Source organism: Phacochoerus africanus, unplaced genomic scaffold, assembly GCF_016906955.1.
Source record: "Phacochoerus africanus isolate WHEZ1 unplaced genomic scaffold, ROS_Pafr_v1 Scaffold_18, whole genome shotgun sequence".
NCBI classification, from domain to species: domain Eukaryota; kingdom Metazoa; phylum Chordata; class Mammalia; order Artiodactyla; family Suidae; genus Phacochoerus; species Phacochoerus africanus.
This window is the reverse complement of record NW_025927375.1, coordinates 323,201-337,216: the sequence shown is the minus strand read 5'-3', so window position 1 is coordinate 337,216 and position 14,016 is coordinate 323,201. Positions and strand designations below refer to the sequence as shown.

The window sequence follows — 14,016 nt, the reverse complement described above, 5'->3', positions numbered from 1 at the left end:
ATTATCCCTGAAAATGATACCTGTATAAGATTTGTAATCACTCCCAGGGAATGAAAACTAAATTGTTAGCCAAAGTACATATTTTTCCTGTTTGTTTTTTTTTTCTTTTGAGGGGGGTTACTAATAGGATAAAAGTATTTTTATATTGGGGCTCATGTTTGTTTGTTTTAATTAGCATAGGTTTGTAAGTTACCTGGCAGAATTAACAGATACATGGATACAGGAAACCAAACAGGTGTCTCAGAATTCCTCCTCTTGGGCTTCTCAGAGGATCCAGAACTTCAGCCCCTACTGTTTGTGCTGTTCTTATCCATGTACCTGGTCTCTGTGCTTGGGAACCTGCTTATCATCCTCACTGTCACCTCTGATTCCCGCCTCCACACCCCCATGTACTACTTTCTCTCCCACCTGTCTTTTTCTGATATTTGTGTCAACTCCTCCGTAGTTCCCAAAGTGCTGGTGAACATCCAGACAGAGAGCAAAGCCATCACTTATGCAGGCTGCATCACCCAGATGTTTTTTTCCTCAGCATTTGTGTGTTTGGACAACCTCCTCCTGAGCGTGATGGCTTATGACCGCTTTGTGGCCATCTGCCACCCCCTGCAATACACAATTATGATGAACAAACACCTCTGTGAACTGCTGGCTCTAGTCTCTTGGATTGCCAGTGTCCTGGTCTGCCTCCTCCACAGTCTGATGGTGCTGCGTCTCTCGTTCTGCACACACACAGAAATTGCCCACTTCTTCTGTGAAATGACAGAGGTACTCAAGTCTGCCTGCTCTGATGCTCTCACTAATTATGTTACACTGTATTCTACAGTTGGTCTGCTGGCTGTTGTTCCACTGTTTGGGATCATTTTCTCTTACTCTAAGATTATTTCCTCCATATTGAAAATGTCTTCAGTTGAGGGGAGGTACAAAGCATTTTCCACCTGTGGGTCTCACTTAACGGTCATTTCCTTATTCTACGGGACAGGGTTAGGTGTGTACCTCAGTTCTGCCTTCCCTTCCTCCTCCTCAATGGGAACAGTAGCCTCAGTAATATACTCCATGGTCATCCCCATGCTTAACCCCTTCATCTACAGCCTGAGGAACAGGGACATGAAGAGGGCCCTGAGGAAGCTTTTCAGCAGGTCTTTCTTCTCCCTGTGAAGAGCCATGGATGTTGTGACTGGGGAGTTATGATAACCAAGGGTCAATACCCTGGTAGACAGAAATACTGAATCTTCAAATCCTTTAAGTGCGTGCCTGTCCCTCTTTTTCTGAAATACCTTCACTTGAGTTTCTTCTGAATTTACACACCCACGAGCAACTGCTACCCATGAACTTCCTTTAGTGACATTTATGCCCTCTTTCTTGTGCAGACATATTTATCCAAGTCTCTGCTACATCATCAATAGACATATCAAGATAGCAAATAATTCATCCCCCAGAGGAGCTAAAATCCAAAAGATTGACAATACCAAGAGCTAGCAAGGACTTGGAGCAATGGGAACTTTCACACACTACTAGTTGGCTGGTATCCTTATACTAGAGTATAAATTGATGTAAGTCTCTGGCATCTCTACTAAGTTTAAACATACTCCTACTCTATAGCATAGCTCCCCCACTCAGGTATATACCTGAAAGAAATGGGTGCTTATGTCTACAAAGCATGTTTAAAAATGTTTATGGCAGTGGAATTTGGATAGCACCAAACTGAGAATAATTCAAATACCCATCAGTGGAAGAATGAATAAAGAAACTATAGCATACCCAAATGCAGAAAACTCCACACCAATATGAAAAGATGAAATTAGAGGAGACAAGATGGCGGAAGAGTAGGGGGACACTCTTGCCCTCTTCCACAATCACAAGAAAAAAAAAACACATCTACAGGATAAATGACTCGCACAGAACAGCAACCAATCATTGGCAGAAGAACCTAAACTCCAATAATGGCAAGAAGTTTGGGACATTACTAGGTAAAACAAGAGAAAAGAGGAGACTGAGAGAAGGTGAATCCCAGCTGGATGGGCACTACCAAAAGGGAACTGCAGAGGAGAAAGGGATCCTGCACCCTGGAAAGTCACCTACACGGGGGAAAGATCAAATGAACCGGAGGAATCTCCAGATGCAGAGAAGAGTGTAGCAGTAAGTTGGAGTACTGAAATGCCGATCAAGAACTGAATGGACCATCTGAACTACGGGCACAGTCACCAAAAATTAAGACACCTGGGTGGGGGCTGGGCACCGAGTCCTTGGTTCCGGAGGTTAGTTCCCCACAAGGGCTGGGGGGGCGGGGCAGAGCGGAGACTGCTTGGGAGGGCTAGAAACTGGTCTGTCAAGTTTTATGGGGCAGAGACTGCCTGGGAGACTAGAAAAAAAAGCAGTCACAGAGGAAGGGAGCAATACTCTAGGGGCGGGGAAGTGGAAAGCCGCATCAGAGGGAACCTGGGAGAAGAGCCTGGTCTGCGCCCGTGCTGGGGAGGGGAGAGAAGAAGTGGTGGGTTCCCATAGAATACCCCCCACGCCACAGCAAGCTTACAGGCCCGCTAGCTAGCTGAAAGCTGTGCTTCCCAGTGCATCCCCCCCCCAACCCCCACCACCCCCTATGCTCTCGCCGGACCTGGGGCTGCCTGCCATCCAGGAGGGCTGGCCCCAACAATTGCCTGAAGCCTACCACTGCAGGGGCTGTCCCTGCAAAGGCCTGCTTGCCCTTTGGAGGGGCTACACCTCCACAGAGCAGCACCAAACACCACTAGCCCCCGAGGAAAGGCCTGCAGCCCAGAAAACCTAGAACAAGCCTAGCCAAGGCGTGAAAAGATCAGCCTAATTCTCGGACGGTCTTTCTGAGTTGGGCTGCCCTGGAGAGGAGCCTCTTGGGTTTCCAGCGGCCCTGCTAGCTGCCCAAGGACCCAGGGGGTGCTGAGCTATAGCGGATCAGCTGCATAGGACTGCCAGCTCCAGGAAGGCCCCCCTGCAGCCCAGAAAAGCTACAACAAGCCTGGCCAGGCCATGAAAAGATCTGCCTAATTCTCAGACAGTCTTTCTGAGTTGGGCTGCCCTGGGGAGGAGTCTCTTGGGTTGGCAGTGCCCAGCTAGACACCCAAGCCCTCAGGGGGAGCCAAACTCTCGTGGATCAGCTGCATAGGACTGCCAGCTCCAGGCAGGCCCCCCTGCAGCCCAGAAAAACTACAACAAGCCTGGCTGGGCCGTGAAAAGATCTGCCTAATTCTCGGGAAGTCTTTCTGAGTTGGGCTGCCCTGGGGAGGAGCCTCCTGGCTTCACAGTGTCCCAGCTAGCCACTCCACATCTCAGGAGGAGCTGTACTTCCGCAGAACAGCTACACAGGACTGCCAGCTCCTGGTAGGACCCCCCACAACCCAGAAAAGCTACAACAAGTCTGGCCAGACTGTGAAAAGATCTGCCTAATTCTCGGACAGTCTTTCTGAGTTGGGCTGCCCTGGGGTAGAGCCTCTTGGGTTTTCAGCGGCCCAGCTAGCTGCTGCAGCCCTTGGGGGGAGCCACACTCTTGCAGAACAGCTGCAAAGGACTGCCAGCTCTCTGCAGGACCCCTTACAGCCCAGAAAAACTACAATAGGCTTGGCCAGACTGTGAAAAGATCTGCCTACATTCTCATACCATCCTTCTGAGTTGGGCTGCCCTAGGGAAGCACCTCTTGGGTTCTCAGTGACCCAGATATCTTCTCCAGCCCTCAGGGGGTGCTGCACTGCTGAAGAACAGCTGCCCAACACTGCCAAACCCCTGCAAGAACCCCACAGCCTAAAAACACCAGAGCAAGCTCTGCATGACCAAGTGAAATCTGCTGCCATCGTGGTGTGGACCTCCCAGTCCTGTCTGCCCTCAGGAAGTCCTCCTTTGCTATAAAGAGACCCTGTTAGCCCCATAAAGACTCCAGAAAAGCCACAATGCCTCAAAAAAGACTGACCAACAACAGAAGCCCTCAGGAAATATTCCACGGCAGTGACAAAGCAAACACTGCCCAGTCACAGAGAGGACAACTCCCCCAGGAAAAAGAAAACAACAAGCAAGATGAAGAAGCTGAGAAACCACCCCCAGTCAAACCAACAGGAGAACTCCCCTAACACAGTCAACAATGAAACAGATCTCTGCAGTCTGACAGACCTGGAGTTCAAAAGAGAAATAGTGAAAATACTGAAGGAATGAAGAGAAGATATGAACAGTAATGCAGATACCCTCAGAAAGGAACTAGAACATATAAGGAGGAGCCAAGAAAAACTAGAACATTCATTTGCAGAGATGCAAACAGAACTAAGGGCAGTAAAAACCAGAATGAATAATGCAGAAGAATGAATCAGTGATATGGAAGATAGAATAATGGAAATCACTCAATCCGGTCAACAGACAGAAAACCTAATCAAAAAACAGGAAAGCAATATAAGAGACCTATGGGGTAATATAAAGTGGGCCAATCTACGCATAATAGGGATTCCAGAAGGAGTAGAAAAAGATAAGGGAATGGAAAATATATTTGAAGAAATTATCACTGGAAACTTCCCAAATCTAAAGGATGCTGGGTTCAAGATACAGGAAGCACAGAGGGCCCCAAACAAACTGAACCCAAACAGACCCACACCAAGACACATCATAATAAAAATGGCAAAAGTTAGTGATAAAGAGAGGATCCTAAAGGCAGCAAGAGAAAAGCAGAATGTTACCTACAAGGGAACCCCCATAAGATTATCAGCTGATTTCTCTACAGAAACACTACAGGCCAGGAGGGAATGGCAAGAGATATTTAAAGTGCTCAAAGGAAAAAATATGCAACCTAGAATACTCTAGCCAGCAAGAATATCATTTAAAATAGAAGGGGAAATAAAAATGTTTTCCAACAAACAAAAACTAAAAGAATACAGCAGGCTAAAGGAAATATTGAAAGGGCTTCTCTAAACCAAAAAGAAAGGAAGGAAATGGAAGAAAAAAGAAAAAAAAAAGAAGAAGAAGAACTAGGACTGAGGAAAGCACAGTCAGAGAGCAGTCACTCAAATAAGCCAGCATACAGATTTAATCATGAACATGCTTCAAACAAAATAAAATTAAATAGAAAAAAAAAGAGTCATCAAAATCATAAAATGTGGGCAAGGGATGTTAGGAAATAAATAGACCCTTTTTGTTTGTTTGTTTGTATGTTTCTCTTCTTAATTTTAATATAGTAATGAAGTGTTTGAACCTACAGGACCATCAGGCTAAAACACACAATTATAGGAAGGGGTTAGAATACTTAAAAAACAGGGCAACCAGAAGACAAAACCAAATATTGCATGTGCAAAAAATGAAAAAAAAAAAACCTCAAGCAGATAATAACAGGAGACCATCCAATCAAAAAAAAAAAAAAAAAGGAAGTATAGAGAACCATAGAATCAAGTGGAACATGAGGTTCAAAATGGCAATAAATAATAATCTATCAATTATCACCTTAAATGTCAATGGACTGAATGCCCCAACCAAAAGACACAGAGTGGCTGAGTGGATAAAAAGGCAAAAACCTTCAATATGCTGCCTACAAGAAACTCACCTTAGGACAAAGGACACATATAGATTGAAAGTGAAAGGGTGGGGAAAAATATTTCACGCCAATAGACATGACAGAAAAGCAGGAGTTGCAACACTCATATCAGACCAAATAGACTTTAAAACAAAAGACATAAAGAAAGACAAAGAAGGACACTACTTAATGATTAAGAGATCCATCCAAGGAGAGGATGTTACTATCGTCAACATATAGGCCCCAAATATAGGAGCACCCAGATACATACAACAAATATTAACAGACATAAAGGGAGATATTGATGAGAATACAATCATAGTAGGAGACCTTAATACCCCCCTCACATCAATGGACAGATCCTCTAGACAGAAAACCAATAAAGAAACAGAGATCCTAAAGGAAACCGTACAAAAGTTAGACTTCATTGATATCTTCAGGACACTACATCCAAAAAAAGCAGAATATACATTCTTCTCAAATGCTCATGGAACATTCTCAAGAATCAACCACATATTGGGACACAAAGCTAACCTCAATAAATTTAGGAGCATAGAAATTATCTCAAGTATCTTCTCTGACCACAATGCCATGAAATTAGAAATCAACCATGGGAAAAGGAAAGAGAAAAAACCTACTGCATGGAGACTAAACAACATGCTACTAAAAAACCAATGGGTCAATGAGGAAATCAAGAAGGAAATTAAAAACTACCTTGAGACAAATGATAATGAAGACACAACCTCTCAAAATCTATGGGATGCTGCAAAAGCAGTGCTCAGAGGGAAATTTATAGCAATACAGGCCTTTTTCAAAAAAGAAGAAAGATCCCAAATGGACAACTTAACCCTCCACCTAAACGAATTAGAAAAAGAAGAACAAAAAAAGGCCTAAAGTCAGCAGAAGGAAGGAAATTATAAAGATCAAAGAAGAAATCAATAAAATAGAGACTCAAAAAACAATAGAGAATATTAATAAAACCAAGAGCTGGTTCTTTGAAAAGGTGAACAAAATTGACAAACCCCTGGCCAGACTCACTAAAAAGGGAGAGAAAGAACCCAAATAACCAAAATTAGAAATGAAAAAGGAGAAATCACAACGGATACAGCAGAAACACAAAAAACCATAAGAGAATACTATGAACAACTCTATGGCAACAAGTTTGACAATCTGGAAGAAATGGACAATTTTCTAGAATCTTACAGCCTGCCAAAACTGAATCAAGTAGAAACAGACCAACTGAACAGACTGATCACTAGAAATGAAATTGAAGAGGTCATAAAATCACTCCCGACAAATAAAAGTCCAGGACCAGATGGCTTCACAGGTGAATTCTATCAAACATATAAAGAGGAATTGGTGCCCATCCTCCTGAAACTCTTTCAAAAGGTTGAAGAAGAAGGAATACTCCCAGACATTCTATGATGCCACCATCACCCTCATTCCAAAACCAGACAGAGATACCACCAAAAAAGAAAACTATCACCCAATATCATTGATGAATATAGATGCAAAAATTCTCAACAAAATCTTAGCCAACCAACTCCAACAACATATCAAAAAAATTATACACCATGACCAGGTAGGGTTCATCCCAGGTTCACAAGGATGGTTCAACATATGCAAATCAATCAGCATCATACACCACATTAACAAAAGAAAAGTCAAAAATCATATGATCATCTCAATCGACGCAGAAAAAGCATTGGACAAAGTCCAACATCCATTCATGATCAAGACCCTCGCCAAAGTGGGTATAGAGGGAACATTCCTGAATAGAATCAAAGCCATTTATGATAAACCCACAGCAAATATAATACTCAATGGGGAAAAACAGAAAGCCTTCTCACTCCAATCTGGAACAAGACAGGGACGCCCACTCTCACCACTGCTCTTCAACATAGTTTTGGAAGTCCTAGCCACAGCAATTAGACAAACCAAAGAAATGAAAGGCATCCATATAGGAAGAGAAGAGATAAAACTGTCACTGTATGCAGATGACATGATACTATACATAGAAAACCCTAAGGACTCAACCCCAAAACTCCTTGAACTGATGAATAAATTCAGCAAAGTAGCAGGATAGAAGATTCACATTCAGAACTCAGTTGCATTGCTGTATACAAGCAATGAAATATTAGAAAAAGAATACAAAAATATGATACCTTTTAAAATTGTACCTCACAAAATCAAATACCTCGGGATACACCTGACCAAAGAGGTAAAGGACCTCTATGCTGAGAACTATAAAACTTTAATCAAAGAAATCAAAGAAGATGTAAAGAAATGGAAAGATATTCCATGTTCCTGGATTGGGAAAATCAATATTGTAAAAATGGCCATACTACCCAAAGCAATCGACAGATTCAATGCAATCCCTATCAAATTACCCATGACATTTTTCACAGAACTAGAACAAACAATCCAAACATTTATATGGAACCACAAAAGATCCAGAATTGCCAAAGCAATCCTGAGAAACAAAAACCAAGCAGGGGGCATAACTTTCCCAGACTTCAAGAAATATTACAAAGCCACAGTCAATAAAACAGTGTGATACTGGTATCAAAACAGACAGACAGACCAATGGAACAGAATAGAGAACCTGGAAATAAACTCTGACACCTATGCTCAATTAATCTTTGACAAGGGAGGCAAGAACATAAAATGGGAAAAGAACAATCTATTCAGCAAGCATTGCTGGGAAACCTGGACAGCTGCATGCAAAGCAAAGAAACTAGAACACACCCTCACACCATGCACAAAAATAAACTCAAAATGGCTGAAAGACTTAAACATACGACAGGACACCATCAAACTCCTAGAAGAGAACATAGGCAAAACACTCTCTGACATCAACTTCATGAATATTTTCTCAGGTCAGTCTCCCAAAGCAATAGAAATTAGAGCAAACATAAACCCATGGGACCTAATCAAACTGACGAGCTTTTGCACAGCAAAGGAAACCCAAAAGAAAACAAAAAGACAACTTTCACAATGGGAGAAAATTGTTTCAAATGATGCAACCGACAAGGGCTTAATCTCTGGAATATATAAGCAAGTTATACAACCCAAGAGCAAAAAAGCCAATCAATCAATGGAAAAATGGGCAAAAGACATGAATAGACATTTCTCCAAGGAAGATATACAGATGGCCAGCAAACACATGAAAAAATGCTCAACATCGCTGATTATAAGAGAAATGCAAATCTAAACCACCACGAGATACCACCTCACACCAGTCAGAATGGCCATCATTCATAAATCCACAAATAACAAGTGCTGGAGGGGCTGTGGAGAAAAGGGAACCCTCCTGCACTGCTGGTGGGAATGTAAGCTGGTACAGCCACCATGGAGAACAGTTTGGAGATACCTTATAAATCTATACATAGAACTTCCATGTGACCCCGCAATCCCACTCTTGGGCATCAATCCGGACAAAACTCTACTTAAAAGAGACACATGCACCCGCATGTTCATTGCAGCCCTATTCACAATAGCCAGGACATGGAAACAACCCAAATGTCCATCGACAGAGGATTGGATTCGGAAGAAGTGGTATATATACACAATGAAATACTACTCAGCCATGGAAAAGAATGACATAATGCCATCTGCAGCAACATGGATGGAACTAGAGAATCTCATCCTGAGTGAAATGAGCCAGAAAGACAAAGACAAATACCATATGATCTCACTTATAACTGGAGTCTAATATCCAGCACAAATGAACATCTCCTCAGAAAAGAAAATCATGGACTTGGAGAAAAGACTTGTGGCTGCCTGATGGGAGGGGGAGAGGGAGGGAGTGGGAGGGATCGGGAGCTTGGGCTTATCAGACACAACTTAGAATAGATTTACAAGGAGATCCTGCTGAGTAGCATTGAGAACTTTGTCTAGATACTCGTGTTGCAACAGAACAAAGGGTGGGGAAAAATGTAATTGTAATGTATACATGTAAGGATAACTTGATCCCCTTGCTGTACAGTGGGAAAGTAAAGTAAAATTAAATTAAAAGAAAAAAAAGAAAAGAGTGTCTAGTCTCATTGTCACCATCATTTAATTCACTCTAGAGCCTGGAGTCCACTTAGGAGCCATAAACCTAAAATCTTTATGAATTTTTCCTAGATTCTCTTAGCCACCACTCATGTCCCTGTCCCTGTAGTTACTTTACTGCTCACAAAAGCCTCCTCCACGTGCACATATACACACCCCACTTTCTGAAAACACATTCTAAGCCAAAATAGATCACCCGTGTGATAACAGGGAAGAAAACCTGGTTGCACTGATGGATGGAAAGACAAATGGGGAAGAGAGCTCCAGTAAGAAAGTTGATATGAGATCCAAATAGACCTGGGATCAGCAAGATGACAATATTCTTTTTGGTTTGGGGTCAATGACCTGGGAGCACGGGGACAGACGAGGAACATTCGTCTTTTCGATGACATCCAGAGTTGAATTTTCAAAGCACCTAATTAAAAAAATGCTTCTAGTGTGGCTCTATTTCTAAACAGCTTTGCCCAGGAGAAAGAAAGAACTATAATAAAAATTCAAACTGCTTCACAATTCTATTCCCACATGGGAATGCATGGCTCAGGGTTCTCTCTGAAAAATATACTGTTTGAATCTGAACTAATATTGTTCTTTTCCAGTTGACATCCTTAAATAACAATTATATAGGTCTACCTAAGATCCTGCCAGCACCCTAAATCAAAGACTTGCTCTATCATATATGAATATCTGAGTACATTACTCATAATATATGAATATATTATTCATATTCATATGAATAATACATAGCACTGTTGCTTCTCTACTTCATTACTCATCCCTAAAATAGAGCCAGGAACTCTTAGGTAAGGGTTATTTTTAAATGAACTAGTAATAATAAAGAGTGTGGTGTTCACTGTTAAGAAAACTTATTAACAAAATTAATAGCAGTGAATACCACACTCTTTTTTAATAGTCATTCACTTAATAATAACCCAGACCTATGGGTTATTACCTCTATTTTATGGATGAACAACATGGTGGAAAAGATGATCAATTTGCAGCAATCATATGCTGAAAAAGGCGGGGTTCAGATTGGACCAGTTGCCTGACTTTAGAATACATATAAAATTGTGATATGGGAATTTGAAAATAAAATGGTGCCTTAGGAGTCCTGCTGTGGTGCAGTGCATTAAGGATTTGACTGTAGTGGCTTAGGTTGTTGCAGAGGCCTTGGTTTGATCCCTGGGTTTAATCACCAGCTAGGTGAAGTGGGTTAAAGTATCTGGCAATATCACAGCTCTGGTGTGGGTCACAGCTGAAGCTTGGATTCAGTCTCTGGCCTGGGAATTTCCATATGCCACAGGTGTGGCCATTGTAGTAAAATTAAAATAAAATAAAATAAAATAGGAGTTCCTGTCATGGCATAGCAGAAACGAATCTGACTAGAAACGACAGGGTTATAGGTTCAATCCCTGGCCTCTCTCAGTGGGTTGAAGACCTGGTATTGCCATGAGCTGTGGTGTGGATCACAGATTTGGCTCGGATCCAGCGTTGCTGTGCCCGTGGGTGCGGCGTAGGCTGACAGCTGTAGCTCCGATTGGATCCCTAGCCTGGGAACCTCCATGTGCCACAGGTACAGCCCTAAAAAGCAAAAAAAAGAAAAAAAGAAACAAAGAAAATAATGCATCTATAAGATAATGTGGGGGGCAGAGTTCCCGTCGTGGCACAGTGGTTAACGAATCCGACTAGGAACCATGAGGTTGTGGGTTAGATCCCTGCCCTTGCTCAGTGGGTTAACGATCCGGCATTGCCATGAGCTGTGGTGTAGGTTGCAGACGCAGCTCGGATCCCGAGTTGCTGTGGCTCTGGCATAGGCTGGTGGCTGCAGCTCCGATTGGACCCCTGGCCTGGGAAACTCCATATGCCGCAGAAGCGGCCCAAGAAATAGCAAAAAGACCAAAAAACAAAAAAAGATAATGTGGGGGGGGGGGCGACAAGCATAGGATTAGAACAAATTGGTTTTCACATGGTAAGAGGAGATCCCTTCATTCCACTGAACAAAATAAATCGTAGTTGAAAAGGGTCCAAGATAGCAAAATGGGAAACCCTGAGCTCACTTTCACGCACAGGAACACTGGGTCCCTGGGTCAGAGAGCCATGGAAGGGAAGGGCTAGAGCTGCTTGGGGTCTTAAATCTGTAAGGTCCTTCTATCATCCATTGGTAACAGCTCTCCAGTGAGTTTTTCAGGGTGTGCAAAGCAGGCAACTCTAAATGAATTAAATGTGATTGTTTGAGCTATTTTTAAAATCTGGATGCCTGAAAAGTTGAGTTTGGTGCTGACAGGCTTTTGCACTGAAGAGTGATAACACACAAGGAAGCTATAAACATCCTTGGGGCCAAACGACAGAGGCCATCATTGGCTCATTCATATAACTAGAGCAAAACATTTCCAAGGGAAGTGAAATCTAACATTCTCTATCTTTACTTCATATACTTTGTTGGTGTCTTGGGAGGCTAGGGCTCTCAATGCAAGAGCAGTGAGAAATCCAGGAAAATTTCATTTTCCCAGAAAGGGGTAGAAGAAAGCTACCCTATTGAACTTTTGTTTTTTGATAATGAAAATGTATTATATCTTCACTGCCCAAATATGGTCCTAGGCACATGGGTTAGTGAGTACTTGAAATGTGGTGAATAGTCATGGGTAGCTGATGGTTACCATCTTGGACTGCACAGTGATAGACTATGAAACAGCTCCAGAGATGATGGGAAGCTGACAAAGATCAGGGCATTGACATGAGCACAGGACTAGGCAGAGGATAAGCCCACTGTCACGTGAACTATGGGTGACACCTTCTCTTTTCTTCCAGAACGCTAATGGAAATAATTATCTGGAATTATTAACTGTTCAATGAATTAAATACACATGCCCACAGAAGACATTTCCACATATCTCGCCCATATATTTCCATGTGACTCTTCTCCCATCACCAAACTGCCTTTGGTCCCTGAAAATGTTTCACTATGCACACTGGCTTGCCCATGCTCTAAGAAATGCCCTCCTCCATCTTCATCCACTGAAATCCTCCTCATTTGAAGACACTGGGAGGGAAGAGCTCAGAGGCATGTTGGTGGCTCAAGCTGAAATCTGGTATATAGATTTAGACATGGATATATGTTGGACTGTGCTAGGAAGAAACTGTAAAACAATCCTTTCTTGAATATTAATTTTCCCTTTAACAAAGTAACCTAATGATAATCTGATCTGTCTTTGTCACAGAATAAACAATTCATTGGCTGCTATGTACAGCCTTGTTTTGGCTATTTGTCTGAAGTATTCAAGTTGAAAATGGGGGAGGGACCAAGATGTTAAGATGCTGAGAACTGCACGGAATAGATAGGAAAGAAAATCTAGTAATATTCTGGGTAAATGGAGGAGCAATTAGCTGTTCTGGAAATAGAATTCTCAGCTCATCCTAGTCAGAACTAAGATGGGATATCACAGACAGCACATATCACATTGGAAGGAAGTTATGAGTATGGCACTAACAGAATGAGACTTTTATATTTTAAAAATCCTGTTAAAATTATGTATATATTAAAATTATATATATATTAAAATTATGTATTATTAAACTTATATATATTAAACTTATATAGTAAAAATATATTAAACATATATATTAAACATATATATTAAACATATATTAAATTATATATATATTAAATTTATATATATATATATACATAAAACAGCTGCACCCAGAGCATAGAGAAGGTCCTGGGCCAGGGATTTAATCCAAGCCACAACTGTGACCTGCTCCACAGCTGTAGCAATGCCAAATCCTTTAACCTACTCCACCAGGCCAGAGATTATACCCACCCATCCACAGCAAGCCAGCCACTGCAATCTGATCCTTAACACACTGCACCACCGCAGGTAGTCCACACTTTACATTATTTGAGTCAAGACTTGGTCTAGGAAAGTACACCTACATTTTGAATGATATGTAATAATATTGAAGGGGCAATTTCCTGTGAACACCATGCCACTGCTGTATATGATTGGCAGTTTCCATTCTTTATTTTAATTGATGTATGACATAAAACAATAGGACACAAAAATTGTTAATGCATGAAGAACTTTTAATGATGTATATACTCATGTAGCTACTTACCTAGATCAAGATATAAAACAACTTCATTGCCCAGAATGTGTCTTTGTGCCCTGATCCAGTCAATACCTCCCCACCCCAAGGGGCCCACTATCCTGACTCCATTCTCCATTAGGTGGCTTTGCCTGCTACTAGATTTCATAAAGGTGAGATCATAAAACAAACACACATTCATGCCATACAAAACTATGCCTTTGAGGCTTGTCCATGTCATCGTGCATGGCAGTAATTTCATCCTATTTTATTTTATTTTCCCACTGTACAGCAAGGGGGTCAGGTTATCCTTACATGTATACATTACAATTACATTTTTCCCCCACCCTTTGTTCTGTTGCAACATG

The 14,016-nt window shown here is 41.8% G+C and overlaps 1 protein-coding gene across 1 annotated transcript; it reads left to right on the top strand.

The window, feature by feature from the left end:
- Nucleotides 1–213: 213 nt before the first annotated feature.
- On the top strand, nt 214–1,152 carry LOC125119221 (olfactory receptor 7C1-like). Its single transcript, XM_047766079.1, has one exon. The coding sequence runs from the start codon at nt 214–216 to the stop codon at nt 1,150–1,152; it is 939 nt and encodes a 312-aa protein (XP_047622035.1).
- The last annotated feature ends 12,864 nt before the right edge of the window (nt 1,153–14,016 follow it).